The following is a 23700-nucleotide window of genomic DNA, read 5'->3' as shown; positions in this document are numbered from 1 at the left end:
AACTTTTTTCTAAATCCCCACACGTATCAGATGGTCTATCAATTCCACTTTTTTCTCCCTTCGTGCCCTCTTTCCCAGAGCCCTGGATGCTCCTGCTTGAATCTGGACTGATTGCTTTCCAGGCCTGATGAGGTAGCATCTTTGTTTTCTGGATCTCACATTTTCTCTTTTCTTGGTTAACTATTTTGTTTTGCTTAAGCACATCCCACAGTGGCTTCCTAAAATAAACATGGTAGATACTTCTAGTACCTCTCCATGATCAGTTTTCCTCCTTTCCTGGACAAATGGGACTGTGACACTTCATGGCTTCCTTGCAGATATGTAAGTCATTAACCACTTCTGGACAGTGGGCTGTGGGTAGAAGTGACATGTGCCAGTTTGGGCCAAAGCATTATTTTTACCCATGGATGAAGATTTGTGTTGAGAAGGTCATGAGACTAAACATAAGCCTAGATTGCTAAATTGCCATGGAAGATGGTTGACCAGAAGAGTCTCCTGTACTCACAAAAATTCTAAGTACACAAGAGAGAAACCTTTGTTGTATTAAGCAATTGAGATTTTGGCATTGCTTGCAAGCTGGCCTTTCCTGATTGATACAAAAGGGCTCATGAGAAATACATTTTTGAGTCGTCATTCCAATCTAAAAACATTGTTATTCCACCCTCACCCTTGATTCATAACATGGCTGGATATAGAATTCCAGATCACAGAGAAATCTGATTCTCTTCTAATTCCTATTACTTTGTATGCAACCTAGCTTTTCTCTTTGGAAGCTTTTAGGGTCTTCTTATCCCCAGTGTTTAGAAATTTCACCATGATGAGTCTTGGTGCGAGTCTTTTTTCGTTTTTGTTTTTGAGGGTCAATCTTGAGATTTATACCATTCAACTCTGATAAACTCCACAAACTACTTACTAACTACAGGGAAATAAAGAATAAGGTTGCAGTGAAGAAATTTGGCAGACACCACCTTAATCAAGTGATCAAAGTGAACGTTAGTATAATGGTTCAAACTGAGATTGTTTTCCACTGGGTAGGATGCAATGAGAGTACAACTTTACATCTGTGATATTTTTAAATTTAATCATGAGAAAATATCAGAGTAACCAAAATTGAGCAAAATGCTGCAAAATAACTGGCCTGTAATCTTTAAGAATGCTCAGTTCATGGAAGTCAAGGAACTGTTTCATTTGGAAGGAAACTAGAGAGATGAGACGGCTAAATGCAATGCACGATTCTGAAGTAGATTCTATAAAGGACATTATCGGAACAATTGATGAAACTTAAATGGGGTCTGAGGATTAGATGGTGGGAATATATTAGTGTAAACTTCTTGATTTTGATGATTATGTTGTGGTTGTGTAGCAGCATGTCCTTGTTTGTAGGAAATGCACACCAATGTATTTGAGTGTGATAGCACATCATGTCAGCGAATTATTCTCAAATGATTCAGGAATAAATTTCTTTGTACAATACTCATAACTTGTTTTGTAAATTGGAGATTGTTTAAAAAAATTAAAGTTGCTTCCCTGGCTTTTCCCAAGCAGCTCATAACATTACTTCTAGACTGCTTGTTGATTCTCTCTTGGGTAAAAGGGAATGTGGAAGAAGGCTGATGTAGAGTGCAAAGTGAAGATTCCTGTTTGTGGGCAGTATTACGCCACTGACTCCTACCCACCCTGAGAACTCTCTCTCCAGATTGATTACTTTCCACTCAAACCCCATTCCTTTCCCATTTCAGCTCCTATCAACCCTCACCATTTCAACTATAGGCCACCAATTCGCTTTCTGGCATTTTACCCCCAGTGCCTGGCACATGGGAAGCTGAATAGCCATTTAAAGAATTAATTAGTGATGCCCTCTGCAAAGGAATTCAGCAGTGAAGTCTTAGAAAATAACTTAGTTCAACCTTCATTTAACATTCTCCATTAGTACAATAACTAAGCAGCAAAGAATTTTTTGTTTATTTTGCTTTCTGTGTTATTTTGAATGAGATGTTTCTATTTATGGCCCTTCCATCTGTACACGTTTTCCTGAACAGTCCCAGGTAATTAGCTTTCTGGAATATTGCTATGTGGCAGGTTCCTCTAGTCCAGATCTCTTACTCTTAGCTGCTTGAAAGAGTCACTGTCTCTCAAGATTCTATAGAAGCAGATGCTTCACCAATTTCTCTTTAACACGTGACTTCAGATTAAGGAAATTTTGTTGATTCTTCACGGGAGGACACCTTAGTCAGTTTCCCCTCTGGCTAAAATCTCACTTGCTATGCAAAATTCCTCCATGATCAACCCTGAATTCAAATCCTAAGAGCTAATGTTAAAATTCTAATAATAGCTAACGGTTATTAATTGCTCTCAAGGTGCCAACCCTTGTGCTAATCCTTTTTATGCATTAGTTCATTACTCCTCACAGCAAGCCTGTAAGACAGGTACCATTTTTGTGTACATTTTGTAGCTGAAGAGACAGATATTAGATTAAGTCTCTAGGAACAACTCCCAAATCTTCTTGGCGAAACTGAGCTTCCAAGGAGCTGCTCCTGGCCACCATCAGAGAGCCGCCTGTCCAAATGAAGTTCTCCCCTTCCAGCTATCAGCTTGAGAACCAAGCTTGCAACATGAATGCTTCTGCTCTGCTCTTTACCCACGCACTCAGTTCCAAACTCAAGTCTTGAATTTGTGCCTCTGATTGATCTAACAAAAATCACATCTGGAACCCAAGCTGTTACAGAGTCTGGGAGATGTACTCTTCAGCCTTCTTGCTCTGTGGTATGGGAAGAAATACAAGAAGGGCATTGGAATAGATGTAGAGCAAGCTAATCTTCAGTATGCCACAGAGGGAACCTCTCTGTTGGGATTGGTTTAGGTGGATATATGCCTACAGCAAGATTACAAATGCATTCTGGAGTGTGGCTCACTTTAGTTTCTACATCCGAATTTATACAGGCCTCACATTGATTATCTTTGGTATGTCTATCTGAATGAGAACTATTCCCGCAATTCTTTGAGCCCCTTTTCTCTTGTTCTTTTAAATGCCCTCATAGTTTCCAACATGGATAGTTTATTTCATAGCTCTCTGGATTAACTTTTGTAGAATCACAGATTTCCTACTTTCTTAGTCACCTAGAAAAGTGTAGCCTTCCATATCTCAGCTTCGTAGTGATAGAAAGACTGTGTGACCGTGCTCAGCCTCCAGCCAAGACTTCCTGGAAGAGGGCTCCACGCATGTCTCCATTGCTGTTTGTTTTGCTTTTTATCAGTACCATATGGAAACTGTAGCTCTGCATTGTCTGATATAAATATATAATGAGCCACATATCTAATTTAAAAATTTCTAGTAGCTACATTAAAAAACTAAAAAGAAACAGGCAAAATTATTTTAATAATATATTTTATTTCACCCATTATTTCCACTGGGGCCACTAGAATCTATTTTATCCAAAATTCAGAGTGTTTTCTTGCTCTCGCTTTTTGGTGTCATTATGGAAAACTTTCAATGCAATGGTAAGTAGCCTTTGAATTTTGAGGAAAATTAACTTTTGGGTATCTTGTCATAACAAGTAATACAGCTGTTCCCATAGCAGAACTCCTGCTTTAGTGACCAGGTCATTATGCTTTAGACACATCAGGAACTGACCATTTTATAACTGAGCTCTCAGTTTGACAAGGTTCAACCTATGGTTCTATGTCAATGAATTGACTTCAGTTCTTTAGGAGAGTGTAAAAGGAAATCTACGGCATTTCTCTGGGGGTCATCCTCTTCTCTCTTCTCTCGACTGTTTCTATATTTTACTGGAGTTTCTTGCTATGCCATTGAGTCTCTAAGTAAATCTCTGCCTCTCCTGTTACATCTCTCATGTAACATCTCTCCTATGTTGTATAGGAGCTGGTGTCTCTAATTCCATTATTCTTGGGTAACCTCCAGACAACTAGATTTTTCGGTTTCCAGCAGACTCCAGTCTCTTTACCTTGAAAATGAAGATTAAAAACCCCTCTCTTTTCACTCTTTCTTTCAAGGACGATGGAAGCTTCAAATGAATTGCTTACCTTGAGCCTTTCTCCTCCTGTTCCAACACATTCACTGATATATGGCTAGGTAGTTCTTTCTGTGTCGTGTTAGAGATCATATGGTAGGTTTTATTTTTAAGAAAATTGGAATCTCCTTACTCTCTACCATCAGGGCTGGGTATTCACTTCTCTTTTTCATCATAGTTTTTCTTTATGATCTCAGCAAGTCACTTACCTTTTTTTTTTTTGAGGAAGATTAGCCCTGAACTAACATCTGCTGCCAATCCTCCTCTTTTTTGCTGAGGAAGACTGACCTTGAGCTACCATCCATACTCATCTTCCTCTACTTTATATGTGGGATGCCTCCCACAGCATGGCTTGACAAGCAGTGCATAGGTCTGTGCCCGGGATCCCAACTGGTGAACCCTGGGCCACAGAAGTGAAATGTGAAAACTTAACCACTGCACCACCGGGCTGGCCCCAGTCACTCACCTTTTTTATGTCTCTGCTTCAGTACAAAGCAAGTGTTTTACATATAGCAAAAGAATGTACTGAATGTTCTTTGCATAGGTCAAAACAGTTGACCTATGATTTTAGGACTTATGCTTTCCATTATTATTGTAATGGCAGAGAATTTTAAAAAACAAACAAACAAAAATGATCTTTTGAGAAAACTGGCAGGTTTAGGGATACAACTTGAGGCCTTGGAAGAGAGCAAAGCTAACTCAACCATGAAGGTGTTTAACCTATTAGAAGACTCATTAGTGTTGGCAATGATCACCTGAGCCAAACAGTTGCAGGATAAACAAAAAATGATTTAACACACAACACTTTGTCATCCTAAAACTATGCTATGACAGTGTATTTATCAGTGGTAAAAGTTCCAGGTGTGCTGGGGAATGACTCCATGAGCACCCAGTTCTACTCTCACTGAATGTTCAGCCTACCAAGAGGTATAGGGACTAGGTCGTGTCAAGGAAATGTCATGCAAATTTATCCTATTTCATTTTAAACTATTATAATTAGTTGAAAATGATGATGAAGTATTTATATCATGACATATTTGAAGAGTGGTGCTTCAGTAGCTGGTCAGTTGGTTTAGGATGCCATACCACCTAGCAAAACATTTGAGACCTCCATGCTAGAATAATGCTTACTTTTAACTAAGAATTTATTATAATTAATTCAATCATGCCTGCCTTCCCAGTTCACCTCAGTGATGGTATGAAGCCCAAGCGCTCAGGTATCCATTATTACCTCATCTCCATACTGAGCTCAGTCTATTTGCCAGTCTGACTCAATCTCCCTTGGCCGCTTATGCCCCTAGAGCTCCTGCTCCATGACCAGCAAACTCTTTTGCATCTGCAGCTTCTTTCCTGATTGTTCACTTGTTTTCTTTGCTCCAACAGAAATACGGCTATTTCCAAAGAGCTTTCTCCTCATCTTCTAGGTCTCAGTTTAATAGAGAGACCTTTCCTGCCCATCCTATCTGACTACCATTATGATTTTTATTCTCTCTCAGAATAAGCTGGTTATTTTCTTCCTTGTACTCACCGCCTTTTGTACTTATTTAATTCATTGACTTATTATATTGCTAGTTTACTGCCAGTCTCCTCCTCTAGAAGGTCAAGTCCTCGATGAGGACAGAGACACTTATGCAACTGACAACTGCTCTCCAGGGCCAGAAACATACTGATAATGAACGGATGAGTGAATGATCCCAGAAGCTAAAAAAATTGAATACATTTTAAAAACTAACTTCATTTTTTGCATAAATATATGGGTGCTGTGGTCATAACTGTTTACTTGGCAAATTGAGTATCTATCAATTGGATGATAGCCTATCACTGCTTTTACCCATGTTCATAGAAAAAAAAATCCCATATAGGTTTGTCAGGTGGCTACATTTATTTTACTTGGTTTCTGAATCATTTAGACTTTGCAGCAGGACATGATTGAGCCATGATCTTATTTGACATGGCATGGTTGTTTATTCTCAGTAAAAAGTTGGAAATTTTACCTCTTCAGGAATGCATTAATTAGCGCTCACAACTTCTTTAGGTGAACTGATGTATACATGATTCTAAGCTGCTACTGCATTTGAAACCAGGGATAAACAGTTCTTGAAGTAAACGCACCACAGTTATGAACAGAAAAATGGGCACCGTAGGAGAAAAGAGGAACCTCCAATTTTTAATGATACTTCTCTTTTCAGGACTGTAGTGGAAGGGGATCCTCCATCATTGCTACTGCATATCAAGGGACATTTTGTCCAATTAAAACCATGTCATAGAATTTTTAAAAGTCTGTATTATTTCAGGCTTAGGAATTCCTATGAAAGATTAACGAAAAAAAAAAAGGATGAAAATACACGCGAACGCACACACAAATTCCTTTCAAAAGATCAGCAAAATGTTCTCATGAGAATAAGGGGGAAAGAACCCTGAAAACATATCAGTATATTTTTGTGGAATTCTCGAATTTAACTAATTCACAGTATATATAATCAGGCTGAAAGAGCTAGGGCTATATATAACTTTATTGGTCCAATTAGTATCAGATTTTGCATGTAATTAACACTTCAGAGGAAGATGAGAACAGCTAGAATGAGAAGTCCATATGAAAGTAGAACAAAACTATTGGATCATATTACCTTACATTGCTGCAAAGAATAGAGTAAAATTTCAAAAAAAAATTCTAATTTATTTTACCACATAGAAAAATACAGCATGGATCTTTTAAAAATAAAGTCATAATTACAGTAACTACAATTCAACAGATTCACTGAGCAAAATCTTTTATTTATAACTACAAGTAGAGAAACTGATGAAGCATAAAGGACAAATATGTATAATCAGTTGGAAATTTGTCTGAGAGGAGGATTTTAGCAAAATAAAGGATTCGGTGTGGTTTAATGGCATTCACCCAAGAGAGCTCCTGTTTCATACTCACATTCACAATGTAACACTTCATGGCTTACTTGCTACATTAACACAGTAGTGAGCTCTATAAAAGGTCAAGTTTGAATCCAGTGTTATTTGAACAATGTCCACCAAAAGGAGCCTCTTGTTGTATATTTATAATTTTAATTACAGGATACTAAACCTTCCTCATCATCACAAACTACATTGCAATTTATTGAATAAGATAGTAACCTTTTTAAAGTGTATGGTAATTGACTCCACTATTCTCTTATGAGCTCAGGAAAATGATAATTTCTCAAGAACTCTTGCTTAAGTAAACTAATTTTGAAATCTCTTTTAGGGCTAGATCTGCATAGCACAAAAATAAAGACGAGGAGACTAAATATCTGAAAAGCCAATGACTTTTTGCAGGCAATACAGCTAGTTGATGACAAAGCTAGAACCATTGTCATAGGCTATAGCTTAACAGTGGTGGGCAGTGGTTCCTTTTGCTGTAAGTAATAAAGTCCTTTGTCTCTGACACAGGAATCTCATGTCTTATGCAAACATCCATGGTACTATAGCAGATTGATTAAACTTTATAGTCAGTTTGATGGGAATTCTTTGGCTGCTAGTTCTCCTCCACACCATTAAACTTATTTAAGTAGGATAATATCCCAACAGTGGCTTTCCCAAAAACTCCATTTTTCTGGAAATGCAACACTTCCTCCATCTACTACACTCCAAACAAACACAGAGTTAAGGCTGCAGAACCTCCAGAGTCTATTTTCTTATAATGTAAACCCACCTCCTTGGTCATGAGTAATTGGTCTCTTTCAGTTTGTTGGAACTGGTATTGAAAGAAAGAAATTACTCTCACAGGAAGCTGGACCTTAGAACATACAAACTTGAAACTGTCAGCTAAAATCATGTTCTTCCACGTGGATGAGGAAGCAGAGAATACCAGTTTGTACATTATTCGTAAAATTACATATGTCTCACTTTGCCTGAGATATTTTCTGCTTACATCCGTTTTCTCAGTATAATTATTAATAGTGTCTTCTCTTAAAATGTCCTGATTTGGGAGCTAAATTATATGGTCATTCTAATCACTCAAGATTCTTTGATGGAAAATGATAGAAGCTCAACTGGAACAGCAGCTGTCAAGTTATCATTCTGGGTCCCATCATCCAAGATAACTCAGCTTTCAAGCATGTGCAGAGTGGAGGGGGCAGAATTAATCTTTACATGGGGGCAAGTGCCTTTGAACTAGAAAGGTTCCTATATCTCATTTTTGGTAAGGGGGGAACTCCCTTTTTGAATTTGGTTCTCACATAAGTGTTGCTGTGTAGGCCCTTGCTGCTATTGGTGATATGAAGAGTAGCTCACCCTAACATGTAGCTCCTAGATACAATTGCTACAAAGGCTATGCTATTCCATCTTCTGGCTGTAGACTGTACGAATATGCAGGTTAGGTAATCTTCATCTGTGGTTGCTGTTAAGAGGCTGTGACTGTCATTGGGTTTTTGACTCACAATTCATGCATTCATTCTCTATATCAACTAAAGTCAACTTGCAGGGAGAAAAAAGAATGATGCAGGTGCACAACGAGTAGTGGAGCAGAGAGAGAAGATAGATATCTTGGGTTTCCTCTTATGCTCCAATCCCCGTTGAAACTGCCTCTGATGTGTATTCCTGCCTTTAGCTTCCATAAGATGCCCACAATTACTTCATAATTATACCTTTATGCTTAAGTTTTCTTCAAAATCTGTCTGTAACTTGCAATCCTTAAAATTCTGATGCAACTCAGAATCTAAACTCAGAATTAGCAGATTTAATTTTCCTGTATGATCAGATCAATATATTGAATTCATTTATTTATGCTTTTACTATATGAGTATTGAAGGCTTAATATATGCTGGACATTGTGCTAGCTTCAGAGACTACAATAAGTATGATAGACAGATTCCTACCTCCCTGGACATTGTGCTAGCTTCAGAGACTACAATAAGTATGATAGACAGATTCCTACCTCCCTGAAGTCATCAAACTAATAAATACAGAGACGAGATCCTTCCCATTCTGTTTCCAAAGATTGATCAAATAATTCACTAGTCTATTCAGAACCTTGTTTATGCACCCTGGGTATTCATAGCCTGTGAAGAGTCACTGAAATACAAATTCTCTGATCAAGAATGCATTCCATTCTAAAAAGGTAGATTTGGAAACATATGAAGGGATATTTATTGATCAAAAGTATACATGTATAAATATGGTATACATAAGATGTAAGGTATTGTTAGAATACAGTGGTTAGTTTTAAAAAATATGCTTTATAGTTTCATTAGCTTTTACACCCTGCTATGGACATGTCTCTGACGTGGGTTTTAAATGATTGCTGGGTGGACTAGAATAGAAAATAGAATTCTACTATGTTAGCCAAACCTCTATGGAGAAAGTATTTTTTTCTCAAAAGTAGGGGAAGGAAAGTTTGTTTCAAACCAGAAGGAAGCTTGAGAGGTGGTTTGGAGGCAATGGCTCATTGAGTTCATTTTCTCAGGCTGAGTGGGTGAGGCAAAGAAGGAAATAGACTGATTGCTTTTAGTGTTCCCTTCTTAAGGGAACAAATCATTGTGTTCTTTGGTATTTATTAATTTATCTTCAATAAATGTAATTCCCAAGTACAGAACAGTCCAGGGGTTTTCCTTATGGTGTGCACATTAAATCAACAGATGAGGCAGAACAAGAATTGGAGTTGGACCAATTGGAGTTGGACTACTTACGTCCCACAGGGATCTTCTGAGAACAATTTGGGCTTCTAGGAATGCTGATGGAAAATTTTCCAAGTTTACCAAGACATTGGGCTAGCAGAGTTTTGACAACTGTAGGCCAGTCCTTGGGGATCTAAATTGGCAATATTATGTTGCATATGACCCAGAAAGCCTGAACCTATACTTGGCCCTCTCTATTAAGTCCACGTAAGATGGAAACCTTGGTGGATCTCTCCTCCATCCTCTCCAGCTGCAGGTAGCGAGGTAAAGGAGATGAGATGTGTTCCTTCTGAAGCTGTCCACAGAGATGCGATGTCTGTATATAACCAGCTGACAATGCTTGCTGATGATATTGATAATTGTATTGAGAGTTCACTGGGCTGCCCACTGTTCTAGTGGTTTTCATACACTGTTAATTTAATTGTCATAAACACATGAGAAGATACTATAATTATCCCCATTTATAGATGAGGAAACTAAAGCAAGGAGAGTTAAAGGAACCTGCCCAAGGTCACAGCCAGCAAGTGACAGAGCTAGAATTTGAACTCAGGCTATGTGGCTGCAGAGCGAATGCTTTGAACAATTTTTTCTGCCTCTCCTTAATGGTTGTAGCCTGGTGGCAGCCGGTGCTTGGCCCACTGTAGGTGCTCAGTGAACATTTATTGAGTAACTGACCATTGGGCTCATGGGGAGCTCTCCTTGATTTGCCAAAAGGTAGGCTAACTCTAAAATGTGCAGTCAGATAGGGTACATTTAGAAGGCTGGTCCTGTACTTTCCCTTCCTTAGTCTATCAATTGGAGATGGAAACCTTGTGGATCTTGGGAAATGTTCTTAATCTGAGAACTAAAAATTTCTTTTTGGGTCACATATCCCTTGAGAATCATATATACCTAAGAACCCTTTCTACATAAAAATGCTCACGCACAAACATTTTTTCATAATTTCCAGGATTGTTTAGATCTCTAGAACCTTCCAGGAATAACAACAGTGATTTTTGAAGAGTGATTCTGATCTTTGAACATTGATACCTTTCACTTTCAAGTGAGTTACGTGAGTGCTTGCTTCAAGGAAACTTGTGTTCACATTTTACTGAGGTAGTTGCTTTTGTTTTTCTCCTTCAGGAGAAAGCTCCGTGCCAGTGTTACAGTTGGCTGTGGTCACTAGCTGGCTGCCTGGTAACGGCACAATTTGTGCATTCCATGGCGGGGCTCCAGAAAGGCAGAGTGCTCTGCCAGGGAGCGGATGTATGAGCTCCAGGTTTCTGACATTACTGATGATGCCCCTGCTGAAAGACCTCATTATTACCATAGCAAATACCGGGAGAACAAAAGGACCATTGTCAGAACAGAGGGCTATCTGTTATTGTTAATTGAATATTTTTGATTATGGTATTAAGTTGGTCGGAGTATTACAGTGTGTCTTTTTGGGCATGAGTTCATTTAGGCAGCTTCTCTTAATATGGGAACTAACTAGCACATGCTCACACACTCACAAGCCTCCTTTATCGGCGTTGTGGTGAGCGACAGCTGCAAGCTGTAGCATCTATTCAAAGAGTTCACAGTCTTTTGGGGGGGTGGTGGAAGTGAGGAATATAAGAAAAATGGCATGAATTTTGATATCTTTTTCACATTTAAGATTCTCTGGAAAAGGATATAATTTGAATTAACATGAAGTCTTTCCATGAGACTATAGAAATATAAACATGATTTATTGCTGGAATAGATGTTTTTCAGTTCTCAGGCAAAGACAAGAAGTATTCAACAAGTTTGGGGAGTGGATGGTTGCATTATCTCTGTGAAACCACATCATATTCTCGGGCACAGTGAGGGGCTGTGAGTTAAGTGGAATCAACACTGGATGGAGAGAGGAAGACCTGGATTCAGCTCCAGTTCTGTCATTAACAACCTATGTGGTCTTCAGCAGGCATCTACCTCCCTGAGCCTGAGCCACAAAAAAGAGGGGTTGAGCTGTGAGGTCCTTGTGAGCTCTGAAATACTATTATTTTATGAAAAGACAAGATTTCAATTTGTTGTTATCTTGAGTTGCTCTAGAGCACTTGAATCTCATAGTTGAACTCCCTGAAATCTGTGTTCCATGTTCCATTCATGAAGGCATGGGGCTTCCAAACCCATCACAACATCCTGGATACACATTGGGATTGTGCCGCTGAGAAATAAAGTCAATGCTTAGAATCCACTTTTGAATTCTTCTGAATTTTACTTTCAGGATCAAGAGCAGGATATTCTTGATTTATTTCATCTTTTCCCCTTGCAGTGTGACAGATATTCAGGCAATAATTCAGGTAATAATAAGACCTGTGCTTTTGAGTTTTCTCCCCTAAATTCAGTTTAATTCTTTTTCTATTTTATTTTTATACCAATAATTGTTATTATTTTCTTTCATCTAGGAAGTCCTGGGAAGCACTTGGGCCAGTTGAATGAAGATGACCTAACAGAGAGGACCTTGTTTAGTTGAATTATTTACTCATCATTTAAGCCACGTCATTTCTATGATCTTAATTTTCCCAAATATCGTCTTCCCACATCATGGTCTATAGGCATTCTAGGAAGCCTACAACCAAAGCAAAGAGTGGAACATTTAGCAAATAATATCAAAGAGAAAATAAAACAAAGCAACTTTTACTGTATTTGTGCTTTCAAAAGACAGGGGTACAGGGCATACTATATATATATATATATTTTTTTTTTTTTCTTTAAGATTGACACCTGAGCTAACATCTGTTGCCAATCTTTTTCTTTTTCTTTCTTCTTCTCCCCACAGCTCCCCAGTACATAGTTGTATATTCTAGTTGTGCTGCGTGGGATGCCACCTCAGCATGGCTTGATGAGCAGTGCTAGGTCCACGTTCAGGATCCGAACTGGTGAAACCCCAGGCCACCAAAGTGGAGTGTGCAAACCCAACCACTCTGCCATGGGGCCAGTCTCCCAGGGCATACTGTATTGTGATGCTAACATATGCAGCCTGAAGGGGAAAATATGGGGTGTTAATAATGTTGATATAAGTTGTATTAGCTGAATGTCACATTATATTTTGGTGCTTTGGTTCAAAAACAAAATTATCACCTTATCACAAAGTTTTAGCATCTTGGAGGAACATTCATTTGAAAAGCTATATAATAATAAACATTTTTGTTTCTTCCCACAACTAGCTGGTGATGATTTTGTGAGTCCTTTCTCTTAAGATTAGGATTTCTTTCACATTCTGGTCTCCTCTAGAGGTCGATTCATGAAGTCTTGAATAGCCTGATGCAAAGGAAGCCATTTTTTGATAGACATTTTCAGAGCTGTAATCCAGCTGCAGAAACAACAGTGCAGGACAGGTGATTAAAAAAATTGTTGGACTCTAGGGAAATGAAATGTTACAAAGTCTTTTAAGTTATATTGTATTTTTTTCTCTTGGTTATTTAGTTTGAAATTAACAAGGTAAACCATGCTTTTTGGGTTTCAGATTGAACAAACAAGTAAAATGCCAAATGTGAAATACACAATGGTAGCCATGAAGTAAAACTATGTTGATGTAAATAATAGGATCAGAAGAGGGTACAATGTTTGTTTATAGGGACTAATGGAGCTACATGGATTTTAAGATTAGTAGTAGTATTTTACTGCGTCTATTTAAAATTTAGTTGATCAAACATATAGTAATCAAATATTGCCATTAGGGCAAAATATTTCTGCATTACTGTTAACCACAGCAAGCTCTCCAGTTAACTCTCTTCTCCTCTCCCTAATTTTCATTTTCTTGGATGATGTTTTGCAAAATGTACACACATAACATTTATTCTAGGGGATGGTTAATAGATGTTATTTTTTTGAAAAATGGTTTGGGTTAGATAAGCTTAGGTAGTGGGAGTTATGCAGAGTTAACCAGGATTCTTTCCAGCAGAGTGTTTCAGAAACACTAATAATTACTTTGTGTTTCTCTGAGTGTGGAATATGATTTGGATCATTTCCTAAACTTAACTATTCTTTGGGAGTAGGGTATCTTGTGGAACCAGTGTTCCAATAACCATACTTTGTGAAACTCTGCTCTTATGCTTTGAAATATTTTTCTAGTGACTCAATATTGTGTCTTATTGATAATATCCACTCATGAGTTTGGCAATGAGATTCAACTATTCAACCTCCTCTCTTAGAGAAGCCAGTGGATTTTATCAGATAGGAGTTAACTCTATTTCACTGACCCTTTTACTAATATGCCAGCTGGAGCTTCACCTTCAAAGGAACTATCTTAAACTGCCACCCAGATTGTATAGCACATACCCAAGGAAGAAGATCTTGGCAAAATATCTAGCAATTCTATATTCATTATCCTCCCACTCTAGCCTATGCTTAGTAAGGAGTGGAACAGGCAAGGTTTACATAACGAGAGAAGGCCTAGAGAGATCCCTTCGCCTCTCCCCAAATGGTATTTTGCTGGAGATCCTGAAATTCTACTTTTGGAGTTGTATTTCTTTGGGTTAAAATAGTGTATCTGGTTCTTGCAAATGCCCCTGGAAATTTTACCATGTCTTCTGTTTTAACAAATTACCGTGAATTTCTCTATTAGATCCTTTTTACCCAGAGAGTTGGGAGAAAGCAACTAAATGAGGTGAGAGATGGTCACCAAGTAGCTGAGGGTAGGAATGGGAGATGAGGGCACTGGATGTCTTAGAGATAGGAGTTAAGTCAGCGAGACATGAGAGATGATGGAGGATGCTCTAGGTACCAGACAACATTTCTGCTCCATGGTTTTGTCTCTGTTAACTTTCCTGCTTTTTTTTTTTCCAGAACCAAATTATGAACCAGATGCCCATTAGTGCATGCCGAGCTGGATACTGAACATAATGAATTTGATAGGTGAGTCCTATGTCCTTCAATGACTTTTAACAAAATCAAACAACTGACCAGATTCAGATGGACATATCAATAAGAGTTATGTGAAGGGAGGTGAAACAGCAAATCTGTGAATTAATAAACTAGAATATTTACAGGTTACGGTCTTAGTGAATTTTTTATGTTGAAGCCTGAGTCAGCCACTGCCTTGGGAAGAATTGGAGACTCCTTTTTCATTTGAAAAAGATACTTCTGGAAGAATCATCTATGCATTGAAAGAAAAAAAATATCCTGGGGAATATTAACTATGGAGACTATGCAAAGAAAGGAAGAGATTTAATTGAAGATGTGGAGTTGAAGTTGAAAAATAAGGATAAGCCTTTGCTAAGAAGGCTCTTGTCAGGACAGATAAAGAAGAAGAAATATGCAGACCTTGACTTACCGTTGGTTTTCTGTCTTATTTTCTGCACAGAAATAGAAAGTCTTGAACTCTTCAGATGGAGGTTTGAGTTCAATTACTGATTGCTTGAAGCTAAGGATCTGCTCGTTCACCCTATATCCTTGCAGATATAGGCCACCTACAGAGGGTGAGAGCAAAAGGCAAGTGAGGAGAACAGGGAAAGCGTAAGATGGAGAAAAGGAGTCTGAAAAGGTGTCAAGAAAACTTTCTATCTGAAGAAACCTCTAGTCCAGGTGTCTCAATTTACCAAGGAAGAAACTGAGACTCCAAAAGGATATGTAATTTAAGGTCATCCACTAATGATTAACGGCAAGAATGGTAGCAAAGTTTGCATTTCTTGGTTTTCATTTTTTCAGTCTCTTCACTACTTGTTCAGTGTTTAGCTTAGAGTTACTGAGGGCCTAACCTAGCTTCTTTACCTGGAGGACACACTTTGAAGTAAATTTTTCAGTATCAAAGAATGATACTTGTAATATCATGTTAGAGGAAAATCAAATGATATTTGCTTGGGCAGAACCATTAAGAGGTCCTTCCTGAAGAATAATGAAGACAGCCAGAAGTTTCTGCAACCAACATAGATCCCCACCTTTCTTGGGTATATGCAAAGCACATTTAAAATATGAACCCACAGGGTGGTATGAGGGAGTCAACCTGAATTAAAATAAGAAGAAAATGATTGGTTTTAAAAGATAATTTTCTCCCCATGGTCCTTTGAAACTGTGTTAGTGGTTACATACTGCTTGGCCTGAATTTTGTTTCCATTATTTGGGGGTTGGGAGGAGGACATCAGTCTAGGAGAAGGTGCTTCTCCTAGAGTCAAAACCCTTGTGTGTTTTTATGGTGTCTGGATGCTCTGAGGTAACCTGAATCTCATGCAGAGACTCTAGGTAACATCATTAAGAGTGATAATTAGATGTTTAAACCTCTTCCTTGCTCTTCCTGCCTCTTGTTCTTACCCCCTACTTGCCCCCAGGAGCCACTTTTAGTGAATTGTACTAACAAGGAAAACACCAAAATACAACCTGGATTTTTGCTACATACCCAATAACAATTCTCTGCCAATGTGTTAATAAGGGGCTGTGAAGGGAAAATTTGGTCCCTTTGAATATGGCTGACTTTGTTTTCCTTTGGGTTACACTTGATACCAATGTACACTGTCAGGAAGTCAAATGCTTTTCTTTTTAAACAGAATGAGTGACTTTTGAAATTTAAAAATTGCTTATGTTATAGACGGGGGTTAGATGCACTATTAAATTCTTTTTTTATTTTCATTTAAAAAGAGCCAGTTTTAGAACTAACTTTTAGGAAAGCAGTCATTTTAGAAATGGCTAGGTTGTTTTTCCTTTAGTAGGTCCTAGTAAAACGGTGTTTGTCAAAATCAGAGAGTGACTTCTTTCTTTGGCATATATATATATAAAAACATATTTGGCATATATATATATAAACACTGTTATTGAGATATAATTTACATACCATAAAATTCACCCATTTAAAGTGTACAATAAATGATTTTTAGTTTATTTATGGAGTTGTGCAACCGTCACCATAATTTAATTTTAGAGCATTTTCGTCACCTCAGAAAGAAACTCCATACCCAGTGGAAGTCACTCCCCATCTGTTGCCCTATCTTAACTCTAGACAATCCTATCCCACTTTCTGTCTCCATAAATTTGCTTTTCCTGGGCCACAATATATATGAAATTATATATATAATATATATAATATGTGGTCTTTGGTTACTGGCTTCTTTCACTTAGCATGATGTTTTCAAGGTTCATCCTTGTATCACGTATGAGTACTTCATTCCTTTTTATCACTGAATGATATTCCATTGTATGGATATACCACATTTTATTTATCCACTTTTTAGTTGATGGACATTTGAGGTTTCTTTAATTTTTTGACTATTATGAATAATGCTGCTATGAATATCATGTACAAGCTTTTGCATGGACATTTTTGGGTATATGGTAGAAGTGGAATAAGCAATGTGCTAGATGGGCAGGCCTATAGGATATCTAGAAACACAGCTGAGAGTTATTTTGCTGTCTTAATTCTCTGCTCCAAACAATAGTACACAGCCATTTTGTTACTGTACTGATTTCTGGCTTCTTCCTCCTTGTGAGATTTCCTTTTCTCATGTGTCTGAGCAGATATGAATACCCTCCCCTATCTCTACCCATTTTGAGAATGGATAGAAGATTTGGTCCAGAAAGTATCTGCTACAAACAGGAAAGTTTCTGACCAGTTATAAGGTAGAAATGATTGTCAGTAAAGACATCCAATTATAACCCCATTACCTCATTTGAGGTGACCTCATTGGGCCAGTCTCTATCTGCTATTAGGTAGCAGCAATAAATAGCAAGCTGGCACAGTGTTTGGACAGAGATTTCTCTCAAGAACTGTGCAAGCATTATGTGTTCCATTTGCTGCAGTAACGTAAAAGATATCTGAGAAGTGCACACAGACTTTCATGTGATTTATTCAAGAATGATAGTTACCAGTCACAATTGGTTACTTACAGCTCTTGCTAGAGAGAGATAACACGAAAAAAATCATCACGCGTATGGTGAATGACAAGGGGCTTCAGGCCTGTGAAGAGGCACTTGAAAAGAGGGCTTCTGGAATACTTACACTGTGGCTTTTTAATATTAGCAGGCATAAGAAAGCCAGTAATCCATATTGTTAAAGTACTAGCACTTTCCTTAACAGTAAGGAAAGACTTCAGGGAATGGACTGGGGCTAAATCCCACGATGTACATTAGAGCTATATTCAACCAGCTGCAAGTGAAATATGGGATTAGCCTCTAATGTGGTTTTTACAGGAAATCATGCCTATGTTGCTTCTTGTGTCTTGCTCTTTCCACTCATCTCACTGTTATCTTTTCTCTGCCTTTTCTTTGTTGTCCTCAGTATTGTCTTGGCATCTCAGGTGACTGTTATAAGAAAGACACCATGCCCAAAATACTACAGATACCTTCAGAAATAAGAAGTAGCATATGAGGTCTCCCAGATCTGTCATAAAGAACATAAATCAAAGGAATAAAATAAATAATAAGTAAAAATAAAACAGGAAAGCAACTGAGATGCTACGGCCAGGGGACTGTGTCTTTATGAAGTGGTGACCAAGGAAGCCTGTGGGTCTTAACAACAAAGCAACTAATATGGTAGGCATATTACAAAGACAATTGAAAGGAAAGGACTTTCTTTAAATACTCTAAGATTTTTAACATAAAACTGACGAAATAAGCATATAAGCAGAGACAGTGTTTTGTGCATTAGTATTTTTCCAACTTTTTTGGCCCTGATCCACAGATGTAATAAATACAGACCTCTACATGTTTTCATACAATTAGGCTAAAGTTTTGTGAAACGTTGTGATATACCATGATATTTTCTATTCAATTAAATTCTATTCTGTTGTATTTTTAAATCTGGTCACAACCTACTAAACTGATCACATGACTCAGGAATGGGGTCAAAACCTGCAGCTTGGTAAATACTGCTATAAATGGTAATCAAGCCCTGCTTCAAGGTTATGACCTTCACAGGGCTGGAGAACGAGAAACCAGATCAGGGTGGAATGTGCAAGAGCCAAGCAGAGCTTGGACAGTACAAGGAAAGGAAGAATTACAGATTAGAGCAGTCTGAAGCTCACCCACTTGGTATATTTCAGTTCTAGAAGAACTGAAAATGAGTGTTAGAGCTCTTTATAATCTTTATGAATATAATAACGATTCATATTCCATGCATATAATGATGATTAAGTTAAACAGTATTTTAGTGCTGTAGTGTTCATGGCACAGCATGGGTTCGGCCACTCTCAATAAATTTCTCTGCCATCCTCACAACTCCTATGGCTCTTGTGATAAAGACTTGTGCTGGGTGGACTCTGGCTATTGCAGTCAGTGTGCTGATATCCAGAGTGCAGAGACCAGACACACAGCACTACTTTAAGAAGGCTAATTTCTGCCAGGGTGTGCCTCACATGGCATTGTGGCTAAGAGTTTGGGCACAGGATTCAGATAGCATTTGTTCACATTTTTTCTCTCTCACTTAATAGCTGGGTGACCTTCAGCATGTTAGTTAACTTCTCCAAGCCTTAGTTCTCAGTTATAATGGGGATTCTCATTGATAAAAACAATGGATTTTTTTGCAAATATCCATTTTAGATAATGAGCGTAAAGTGCTTATCCAAGTCTTGGACACACAGGGAGCATTCACTAATACATGCTAACTTTCCCACTCCAATACACCTGAGCAGTATGACCCGGTCCTCTGAAAAAATGTGGCTCCCCAGAGCAGTGATTCTTAGTGGCGAATAGAGAGGGGCACAGTTATTTTGGGAATTTCCCACAGGAGATTTGGACATGCCTTGACCCTATCTTGGGTTTCATTGTGCCGGATCATTGGCTGTAAGCCTCAGGTCATGATCCATGTTAAAATGCACAAGAAAGTTGAGAAGGACTCTTAGCAAAAGGGTAAATCTCAATTTCAAATTTAAATCTCGGGAAGGGTAAAGGACTTCAGAAGGGCTCCTGCATAGCCAGCTTAATGCGGAAGAAGGGTAAGCAGGTGATTAACCCTGGGAGAGCTTCCATCTGGACCCAGCAGCTGTCAGGGTCAGAGTGTGGAGGGGTGGCAGGAGAGTGCACCTTGGAACAAGGTACATGCTCAGGGAAGTGGTATTTTTAATTCAAGGAAGAGTAGTCATGTAAAACCAAAAATCACAGGCCTCTATTTGGAACCTGGCCAGATATAAAATTTCTGTTGGAATTTTAGTAAGAAAAATGTTCTTTTAATTCATATTTGTGATAATTTCTGCCAGAAAGAAGGGTTTTAGGGCAAAGTATAAGATCCTAGAGTGCTCTGGAGGCAACAAAGAACCATGGAAGGTTCTGGAAAGATATATGAAATGATGAGAGCTGAATATAAAGAAGACTTCCATTTTTCTCCTCATCTATTTTTTCTTTTTGTTGGTATAACTTAGGCTATCTGGGTTCAAATTCCTTCTTCACCATTTACTAGCCAGGGGAACTTGGGTAGATGATTTAACTTTACTAAGCATCAGTTTCCAGACTTGTAGGTGGGATAATAACCTATCTTATAAGATTGTTGTAGAAATTAAATGAAATGATAAATAAAAGCACTTCACAGAGTGACCAGTACAAAAGCTGCACTCACTAAATGACAACTATGCTTGGGCTGTTATTATTTTCAGGCCATTTAATGGTAGCCCTTGCCCAGCTCTCTAGGACTTTTCTAAGTAGGGCTTCTGAACTTTCAGGATAAGGGAAGCCACCCAAGGGCTGTCATTACTATTTTAAACTCTTGGAATCAGCAGCAGTCTCTGGGCCGCAGGAGTTTGGAAGCACTTCGTTAATACTTCAGAGTTTGGAGTAATCTGAGCTTTCAATCCTAAATATTTGCTTTCTACCCTTGGAAATAATCTCTTGAAAATGAACTTCATTGATTTCATAATTAAAATTGTTCAGACTTTTGCAGTGATGTTTTATAATGAAAATCTCAGTCAATGACTGCTTGCAGGTTTATTTTGTTTACCTTCCTTCCCATCCTGGTATCAGATGCTTAAAGCTGTGGGTTTGGGGTTGAATAGAAACAGCCTGTTCTGTAAGTGCTTAGAGATGCCGGCTATCTCTTAATAGTTGAATAAGATTCTGAGTCATGTTTTAATACTCTCAAACTAGAAGGCGAGTAAGTGGAAGAGAATCATTATATTGTTCATTCTGAGTGATGAGAAATGAACCATAGTGTGATGCTCGCCTTGTACCTCTTTTGTACCCTTCCAAGAAGGTTGCAATGGTCACCACATACTTCCTTCCCATTTGGCATGGCTGTATAGCTTAATTAAACATAAGCATTAATGCTAAAAAAAGAAATTAAATAATTGAGATTCCAGAATGTTCACTATTGCTAATTATTATTATTTTTTTAAAGATTGGCACCTGAGCTAACATCTGTTGCCAGTCTTTTCTTTTTTTTCTTCTTCTCCCCAAAGCCCCCCAGTACAGAGTTGTAGGTCCTTCTGGCTCTGCTGTGTGGGACTTGATGAGCGGTGCTAGGTCCACGCCCAGGGTCCGAACTGGCAAAATCCTGGGCTGTGGAAGCAGAGGACGCGAACTTAACCACTTAGCCACGGGGCCAGCCCCCACTACTGCTAATAATTTAAAGATTCTTCATTTGGGAAAAAGTCCAGCTGCAAATAAACTACCGATAATCTCTTGTGTCAAAAATTACAAGGGGGCTAAACAATCTTTCTTGTAAAAATCAGGCACAATTATTTTATTACTAAATTATATTGTTTATATACTTATTTTGTATATATAGCTTTTAATATATATAATTTAATAAATATATAATAAAATGTATGTATATAAGATATACATACATTTATATCTTATATACATACATTTTATATAGGGAGAGGTTTTTAGAGAGAGAGATTTATATTAAGATTTCTATATTTATATAAAGCTTGTCACTTCAATGGCAATTATCTCATTTAATCTTCACAATAGTCCCGTGAAATAGATAGCTATTTCCATTTTATAAATGAGGAAACTAAGTTTTAGGAAGCTAAGTAACTTGCTGAAGAAAAATTGACAGTTAATTGACAGTTCTTTTTGTTACTCACTTGTCCAAGATTAGGGATACTACGAGAAAAGGGTGGAGTCACTACCCAAGAAAACTATTGGCATTGACTCTGAATGTCATCAATGACTGAGAGAATGAAGGAGTTTATCTTTTGCTTTTACTGCCTGGAAAAGCATGGGGTTAAGCGTATAGGCTCTGGAGTTAGCTTGGCTGTGTTCAGATCTCAGCTTTGTTGCTTACTACAGTGACCTTGTCAAATTATGTAGACTTTCCAGCCAGTTTTCTTATCTGTAAAATGGGAATAATAATAATACCTCTTCTCTGGAGGCTAAATGAACTAATTTAAGCAATGCACACAGCTCAAGGCTTGGTAAAGTCTCCATAAAGCTAAGATGTCATTACTGTCATTATTGTAATTACTATTATTCCAAGTGAAAGTTGAGTCCATACCTGAGGCCTGGGTGGAGCGAATGCTAGAATAGAAGTAAAGGCAGCCATCCTTCAGAATGCAATAGTGCTGGACCCACATGTCCGTGCTTCTGTCTAGTTGGTGCAGAAGGCCCAGGCACTCTGGGTTCTTGATGGCCAGGGGTGGGAGGCTACTGTTGTGCAGTGTAACGTCTTCCCAGACATGGTTCTGCAGGTGTGGCACAAAGGGATCATCTGAGCAGTCATCCTTTGCCAGTGGTCATCGACTCCCAGAACTGATGGCATCAGCACCAAGGCTGTTTGACTTCAAAGAAGCCGCTGCCCTAAGAGATTCTATTGCTGAGGCAATGTGAGTACTTGAGCAACTAGCCTGAAATCCTGACTTTATCCATTAGCCATAGAGAACTTCTCTCTTTTCATGTCCACTGACATCCCTTCTCTTTGGCTTCTGTTCTATGTGAGGAAGTCAAAAGAATATGAGAGATGTATAGAAAGGAAATGAAAATGGGCACCTCAGCAAAAGCTATTTTTAATGGCTCTGTCTATATGTACAGGCCCTGATGTGCTATTTCACTCACCATTGGGATTGTCCTCCTAGCCCTGTTCCTGGTGTATCCACTGTGACTAATAGCAGCCCCTGGTTCATGCTTTACTTTGTCTAGAACTCCCATTTATGCAAAGGAACAAGTTAAATGCCCCAGGCTAGATCCAGCCTTAGGCTCTCACGGTCAGTGATGTGGAAGACCCATGATAAATCAAGATCCTCTACTCTGGAGAGCAGCCTTCGGTGCACAGCCCTGAGAGGCAGGCTTTTCCTGGGAACTTGACCTGAGGCAGCGAGCATGGTGCTTCATCTCTTTATCAGAACGCCCTGCTGGGTGTTGGCCAGTTTCTCTTCTTTATTTGGTTTCATTTTTGCTCTTTAGTTTTAACAAGACAGTGCCAAAGATTTCAGAATGCAGAGCTGACTGTATGTTGTGCTGTGAAGTGGGAGCCTGCTGGGAGTTTGGGTGTTCCTTTTACACTCTGCTGCAGATACTCTGAGTGCATTAGCAGAATAGATCCCTCTTAAAAATATCAAGGCTCATTAGGATGACGCACTGGAGAGATGGATGAGTGCATTGAGCGTTGTGTTCCAGGTAAAATGAAACACAAGTCCTGCTGTTTGTCATAAGATGATCCAGGGACTGTTCTGAAAGGACAGTTACAAGGCACAGGGCAGTACATTTCAGCTCAAAAATCCAATTTTCCTGAATGTACAAGAATCAAAACATGTACAGAAGATAATTGATAGCAAATACCTCTTGCTTGTATGCTATTTTGAGAGGAAATGAACATGTTTAAAAGGAAATCTATAACCTTATTAGAAATCATATCCAAAGCATAAAAATGAAACAAGTGAGTATTAAAGCAACCCTCCCCGCCTCCCCACCCCCATCCCACACCGCGTGCCAAGCCAGGTCATAGCACTGGCTCAGAAAGAGGGTATCAGATGCCTTGGGGGCTGAAGTTATGGCTCATGTGTTGATGTTATGAAGTTATCTATCAGTTTATAGGACAAGTCTCAATTAAAAAATATATTGCTTCAAGGCTAGGAATCGTGAATAGGCAGAATTGGTGAAATTTGGCCTAATACATCTCTGGAACAAGGATATGAACGTAAAGCACTGCATTTCTGAACATG

General features: G+C 38.5%; 2 protein-coding genes across 3 annotated transcripts in view; one reads left to right on the top strand and one right to left on the bottom strand.

Annotated features, from left to right (window-relative positions):
- MACIR (macrophage immunometabolism regulator) overlaps nucleotides 1-22365 on the top strand; it is a 169150-nt gene extending 146785 nt beyond the window's left edge. Inside the window, exons 4-5 of the mRNA XM_070234479.1 lie at nucleotides 14468-14536; nucleotides 22231-22365. Coding sequence (XP_070090580.1) covers nucleotides 14468-14518 — 51 coding nt within the window. The 3' untranslated portion in view covers nucleotides 14519-14536; nucleotides 22231-22365. The remainder of the gene's footprint in view (nucleotides 1-14467; nucleotides 14537-22230) is intronic.
- LOC138917500 (interactor protein for cytohesin exchange factors 1-like) overlaps nucleotides 12701-23700 on the bottom strand; it is a 61243-nt gene continuing 50243 nt past the window's right edge. For both annotated transcript variants that reach the window (XM_070234483.1, XM_070234484.1), the window contains 3 exons: nucleotides 22038-22224; nucleotides 14955-15090; nucleotides 12701-12992 (listed from right to left, as the gene is read on the bottom strand). In XM_070234483.1, coding sequence (XP_070090584.1) covers nucleotides 12893-12992; nucleotides 14955-15090; nucleotides 22038-22224 — 423 coding nt within the window. In that variant the 3' untranslated portion in view covers nucleotides 12701-12892. The remainder of the gene's footprint in view (nucleotides 12993-14954; nucleotides 15091-22037; nucleotides 22225-23700) is intronic.

This window comes from Equus caballus, chromosome 14, assembly GCF_041296265.1.
Source record: "Equus caballus isolate H_3958 breed thoroughbred chromosome 14, TB-T2T, whole genome shotgun sequence".
Taxonomy (NCBI): domain Eukaryota; kingdom Metazoa; phylum Chordata; class Mammalia; order Perissodactyla; family Equidae; genus Equus; species Equus caballus.
This window is presented reverse-complemented; position numbering and strand designations above follow the sequence as displayed.